We start from the raw sequence: 6517 nt of genomic DNA, 5'->3' as shown, positions 1-6517 counted from the left end.
AAAAAAAATTACAAGAAAATAAAAATTAAAGGGTCATCAACAATGAAGTGGGAAAACAGAAACGTTATGTGGGCTTTTGTGGAGCTGTGACCACGACGGCTGAAACCAGATAAGTGAGAAGAAAAAACTCCCTCCAAACGAGAAATGGACGTGGCCAAGGAACATAGATAATTTGCCAGGTTGGCACAAGGAGTGGTGGGCGCTAGTGCCAGGAACCTAATAACTGGAAAATGTCCCAGCGTGGGGAAAGCTTTTTACAACCCCCTCTCTGATTCTCACTCTCGACGGGCTCTAGGGTGGCCTTCGGCCTTTCTCCCAGTTGTCGACATGGCTGCAGCCCTCCAGTCAGCCTGGCCTCAGCCTGCCCCTGGCTGAACTGTGCGCGGCGGCGTTGCCACGCTAGCAGGTGGCAAAGCGTGGCAACGGCGCGCGCGATCACCAGATAGCAAAGCGTGACGGAGAAGTAAAGGGTGGTGGGTCGGTTGTGTGCGACCACATCACGCTTTTGTTTACATTCCAAATAAGGAGTACGGCACTGCTTGCGGCGCGGCCTCCTTTGCTTTCTTTTCCATGCAGAAAAGCACAGAAAGAGTAGTATTACGGTGTTAATTTTGGCGCCAAATTGTGTCGTCGTGAGTAAGAGGGCAGACTTCCACAACAAGACATAAATTCGCATGTGCACTTGGCCTACCAACCAAAAGTTTACATGACTGGAGAGAGTGGTGTCGCGCGATTAGGAACAGAATGTTCTGGAGCTAGCAAAATGTCACCTGTCGCCATGACCAACATGTCTTTTGCACCGCGACGTTGATTTTTTCCTGTGTACCTCTTTTTGCCAAATTCCTTTTACTCTGATTATTATTCCCTGTGTACCCCTATGCGCAAGGGAGCGTGGGGTCCCATGGCGAACAATTTTTAAAATTGACCCACTGCTTATTTGAACGATATTGTGTTTTTCTCGACGTAGGATGTTAGATTGGTTTTTGATCTTTCTAAAGATACTCATGTCGAGTTGGTAGCACTCTTAGTATTGAAATTTTAGCAAAGCTCACGGGACCCCAGGCCTGTACGGTACAGAGCAACACTGGTGTAATAGTGTTGTGCGTACTTTCATTCAATAAATTATGGTACTTACGTTGATAACGACTCGCTCACAGTAGTCGTGGTCGTGGGGGATGGGCTCGAAGTGTGCTACGCTCGTCAACTGTCCACCGTGGGTCGGGCCATCCTCGTCCTGGCTGCTGAGCTTGGGCAGCGACCTGTAAGCACGACATAACGTCAAAAACACGGCAATTACCACATGAGTACTGCAATGTCATACATCCCTCAAAACAAACACAAAAAAAAGGCAAGAGTGAAGACTGCTGAAAAATCGGAGTGTCATCTCTCAGCAAACAGAGTGAAAACTCATGCCCCCCGAGGAAGACCATAAATCCTGACAGTTTTAAATAAATTAGAGTCGCCCCCGTCAAGCTAGATGCTGCCAGTGAACCTCGCCAATATTATAATGGTTGTCTGATCTTCCTTGTGCCATCGTTTGACTTCTGCCTCCAACATTCATTACCCACCCAAAATCATATCCCATTCACTACAGCGACACACACGCCGTGCAGCGCGATGATGCATGACGCAGACCGTTTGTCACCCGGCCGTAACAAAGTGTTAGCATAAGCTCCTCTGCGTGTGATGGACCCAATACGTAACAGGTGGCGCGCCACGGCGCGGTGACACGCAAGGCCTCCTGAGGCGGGCGCGGGGCGGGCGGGCGCACACCGCGACAAACTGGGCGACACGCCATGTATAGACGCCTTGTCTGCCATGCGAGGGTGCTGGGGCTCCACATGGTGCAATGGTGCATGGCTGCGGGATGAAACGGGAAGGGATGAAGGGCCAAGAATTCCTCCTCGAGAGATCGCTTATGGTCAGAAATCAAAAATCCTTGTGATTTACAGAGGTGCGAGGGGAGATAGGTAAGGGAGATTGGGAGATAGATACGCCTTTCTGGAGGCCCCTCTTTTCGTGCTGCTCCACTCGACGCCGTCCGCTACCGCTCGGGGACGCCCCCACCCACAGCGCGCCTTATCTCTTTCCGGATGTCCTCTTCTCCCACGCTGCGTAGGTTCTTCTTCGGGTTGTTCTATTTTTGAATACATTGGCACGTGGCGCTGCTGGAACAGGAGGGGAGGGGAAAGAGCCAAAGGAGAGGGCGAGAAAGGGAAGTATACACCCTATGTCCCTGTGAATGAAAGACGTTCCAAATGGGTGAGCGTGCAGGAATGCCTGCCTGCGTAGCAATAGCTGCAGCTTTGTCCGAAAAGTACATGGTCACATTAGAAATTGTGTTGGCGACGCAATAAATTGTACAAAAACAATATATTGTGCGGACTATCACAACGGAGCAGAACAAAAGAGTTGGGTCTTGAAAAACTCCACAGGCACACCTAGAAAAATAGTGTCTTCATTCAGGCGCACGCGGGCAAAAAATGAAATTTACCATTGTAACAAGGCAATATCGTCTTTGGAATAAGATTTTTATCTTATTCGAAAGAAAATAACAGCTTATTTCAAGAGTAAATTTGATCTTGGGTCTGGGTGCACTTGAAACGAGGAAACATTTACTAGAAACAAGAAACGATTTTTCTGGGTGCACAAAAGTGTCCCTTTGTCTTTACTGAGGCAATACCGGGCACTATGGCCCTAGCTTAGTTTGACCAGAATTTGTTTAAAGGTTAACACTCTGTTGCCTTGAGCACTCAAGGGAGCGTAACCGCAACGAAAAAACTGCTGTACATGTGTAATTTTATGTTTCTTTCATACGTTGTGGGTCCGTATCATCAGAATCTCCGTGTGTACTCTAGTATCTTTCTGGCAGCTGGCTAATTGAGCTGGTAGCCTTTCCCCGAGCCGAGCTAGGCCCCGTGGGAGAGCGAGTCGGGCTCCCAGCGGAGGGAAGTACGGAGCAGAGAAAGGAGGGAAAAGAGGGGAGGGGGCTGAGGCAATCTGACATATTGGTTGATACCAGCCGTGACCCGGGCACGCTTCCAAGCGCTTCCAAGCTAGGTGCGTTCCGGGGGGAAAAGAATTCAGTGCGGAGAAACGTGGAGGAAGTGACGGTGGAGGGAGGGAAGAAAGGGACACAAACACATTTTGTCATTTTCAATGCGACATGTACTGTAAAAAAATTGTTGTTTTAAACTGTTGTTTTAATACAACCCAAGTTGTAAAATAACAACATTGATAAAAATATCAAAAACAAAGTTTCAGACCAAAAACCATCACTTTTGTTTGGCTCCTGGAAATATTACGAGTGTGTTGTTTTCAAACGGAATGTTTTTCTAATAAAATTAACCCCACTTTTCTTGTACATTTACAGCAAAGTGATACCAACTAGTTACTGTTGGGGTCCAACATAAGCCGAATAGCGCACAACACTCGTTGTTTATTTACAGCTGTCTCATTCCAAGAATGCTTGTTTTGTTACAACTATTTTTAAAAGTGTGTAAACTTTTTGTAGCGACATGCATGAAAATGTCGCGAAGTAAGGTGACTGAAGTTACTTTTTACATTCGTGCTAATAAATTTTACTACAAAAGTAACGCGTTATTCCTTCGAAGTATTGTGAATTCCTACACCATGGCAATACATCTTGTCACCATACCCCGCGAATGTAGACTCGACACGGTGCCACCTCTGTAAAGTTATTGCTACAGGTAATCAATTGAATTTAGAAGATTCGTAGGAGGGATGACGTTGATGCGTTCAGAGCGACGACAAACAATGTATAGACATGGAAGTCGAGGTTGTACTTCTCTGGTTAGCAGGCGCTTCTCAACAAGAGGGCCTTTGGTTGAACAGAAACAGACCCTCAAAAGGGAATAGATTAGGCACTATCGGGCAGTCACTTCAGGGACAGCATGGAATCGAATGACGAGCAAGAGTTGGGGCTCGGTGGGAGTTTGCCCATATACGACTAGTCGTATGAGCTCATTTTGTAAACGGCAAAGCATCGCTTATTCTTCAACTGCGGTTGCCTTGGAGACAACCCTGGTTACAAAACGAATCATAATACAGTTACCCGAACCATATTTAGTTCTCGTACCCATTTTAATGTTTTGTCATCCGCCGGATAGGGCTCTCAGAAACCGGACCCGCAGGTACCCGGGTAGCCCGGGTAGGAACCGGGTAAAGAAGGGTCTTACCGAGTAGCGGGTTACCCGGGTAAACGGGTACCCAGGTAGACCCGGTATGCAAAATTGCCTAACTACAGGCGCGGTTCCGCCGGGTCTACCCGGGTACCCGGTGAGACCCGTTCACCCAGTTCCTACCCAGGTGAGGCGGGCGGTTATGCGGGTAAAAGTGAGAGCCCTAATCCGGAAATCAACAATAACTTGGTTGGGGGAACTAACTCTTCTTACTCGTGTGTGTACATTTACAATCTTGAATTTGACTATACAACTTCTTCTAAGGAAAACTTCTCTGTAGCCAGCCCGCGATTTTTTGTACATAAAAGATAGAACAGATGAGTTACACTTACACGTGCACGTGCACAGGTACCTAGATTACTAGCAAACAGTGCACAACTAGGGAAGCAATTCTTCGCGAACGGGTCACTTTCGTGTCCAAGCCCTACTTCTTGTCTTGTTTTCTATTTCTTTGTGTTTTGACTACCTTATTAACTGGTAAGGACTGTAACTTCTACCGTACTAAACTAACCCATTGTAGAGATACTTATATGGAATTGGTTTGAAATGTGAGATACATAACCATTTTGCATGTCCACAACTCTCGACACCCGACATAAGCTAAACTCTTGTGCGACAAAACGGGCAATCCAAAATGATTTACTGCAGGTATACCTGAAATCTACAAACACGAGGTTAAGTTTTGACAACCAGATAGAAAGTCACAAATTTCTGTAGAAGACTGGCGCAAAAAATAATGCCCTCCGTGGAATGCTAAGAAAGAATAAAACTGGTTTTGGCCCAACGAAAGCGCCTTGAGGCTAGGCATCCTCACTACAGTGGTGGCTCTGTGTTGCTTACTCGCCAAGCGTCCTGATCCTCCATGGAGGACCAGACAAGGTCTACAGATTCTTCGCAATCTTATATTGCAAATTAAAAGAAATAACTTTTTTCGGAGGGAACTACTGGCCGGCCGGACGGTAACAAGACAGTCCAGCTCCAAAAGTAAACTCAAATTGTATTCGGGTGCAACGACAAAGAACTTGTATTATTAAATTCAGGCATCAAAATAATACTGAATATTTTCTTATCAAAACTGAAATGAAATCGGCAATATCCAAAACTTGAACGGCAATCTTCAATAAAAAGGCAAACTGGTAGACTGTCTTACTCAACATGAAATTAGCAAATTGCGCTAGAATCATCATTCACATCATCATCATTCAAAATTCGCAATTTCTGCACTCGCCAGAAACAAGCTCATTTTCATATTTCAGAGTGTTGTGGTTGAAATTTATAATTTGAGACTGGGGGATCAATGGTCAGGTGGACGGGGCAGGGGCATGTAGCACCCCGTGCAGATTGAGCTTTAAGTAAGAGACTACGGGTTGTGGGCGCTGCGCTACGTTCCTCAAGAGGCTCAAGTGGGGGTCGGCCGGGTCATTATGACCCGCGGCGCGGGGCAAGGCGCAGCGCGAAGCAAAGGCCAATGTTTACAACTCCAGCAGAGTGATGACAGTGGGCCGCCAACGGGCTTGACATAGAACGACGGAAACGGACGAAAAGTCTTCCCCCACAGCCTCCAAAAATGCAATATTATAGCAAGACAAATCTTATCAACGTCTACCGGCTTATCAAAACTGGAAGTGGAACGTCAATCGGCTATCACTATCAAAACTAGAAAACGAGAACCGGTAGCATTTATCAAAACGGGAAACTTTTACCGTCGGGTAGAGACAGCCACTAGGGGCTGTCTAAAAACTGGCCTGCCGGCCGGTAACAAGACAGTCCAGCTCCAAAATCAAATTCAAAATATACAGGCGCTAAGGTTTGTATCTTTAAATTCAATAAGGCATCAAAACGAGAATGAAAATCTTCTTATCAAAACCGGAACGTTAATCGGCAATATCCGGCAACGGCAACCTTTATCAAAACGGGATACCTTTACCTTACCCAGGAGGGCTTGTTACGGAAAGCTGTGGTTAAAATCAAAAACAACGAAAATCAGCAAATTATGCTAGAATCACCATTCAAATTTTGCTGGATTCGTAATTTCTGCGTGCCCGAAAACAAGCACATTTCATATTGCAGAGCGCTGTAGTTCAAATTTAAAATTTAAGACTAGTGATCACTTGTCAAGTGGACGGGCCATGTGGCGCCCGGTGCCGATTGAGCTCTAAGTGGGCAGGGGTTGGGGCGCGGGGCGCACGAGAGCCGCGGCGCTCTCTCAAGTGGCTGGGCTGGGGCAGGGGCGCTCGCAAGAAACCATTCGGGAACACGGCGACGACTGAACCTGTCATGTTTGTTAAGATAGCGGCAACACTTTGTGGTAGACA

The 6517-nt window shown here is 46.6% G+C and overlaps 1 protein-coding gene across 1 annotated transcript in view; it reads right to left on the bottom strand.

Annotated features, from left to right (window-relative positions):
• Nucleotides 1–992: 992 nt before the first annotated feature.
• Nucleotides 993–6517, bottom strand: part of LOC127749265 (uncharacterized) — a 255802-nt gene continuing 250277 nt past the window's right edge. Inside the window, exons 3-4 of the mRNA XM_052266694.1 lie at nucleotides 1136–1259; nucleotides 993–1064 (exon numbers count right to left, since the gene is read on the bottom strand). Of these exons, the coding sequence (XP_052122654.1) occupies nucleotides 993–1064; nucleotides 1136–1259 (196 nt within the window). The remainder of the gene's footprint in view (nucleotides 1065–1135; nucleotides 1260–6517) is intronic.

The sequence above is a fragment of the Frankliniella occidentalis genome, unplaced genomic scaffold, assembly GCF_000697945.3.
Source record: "Frankliniella occidentalis isolate FOCC.00 unplaced genomic scaffold, Focc_3.1 Scaffold3, whole genome shotgun sequence".
NCBI classification, from domain to species: domain Eukaryota; kingdom Metazoa; phylum Arthropoda; class Insecta; order Thysanoptera; family Thripidae; genus Frankliniella; species Frankliniella occidentalis.
The sequence above is the reverse complement of the archived record's forward strand: the minus strand, read 5'-3'. Positions and strand labels throughout refer to the sequence as shown.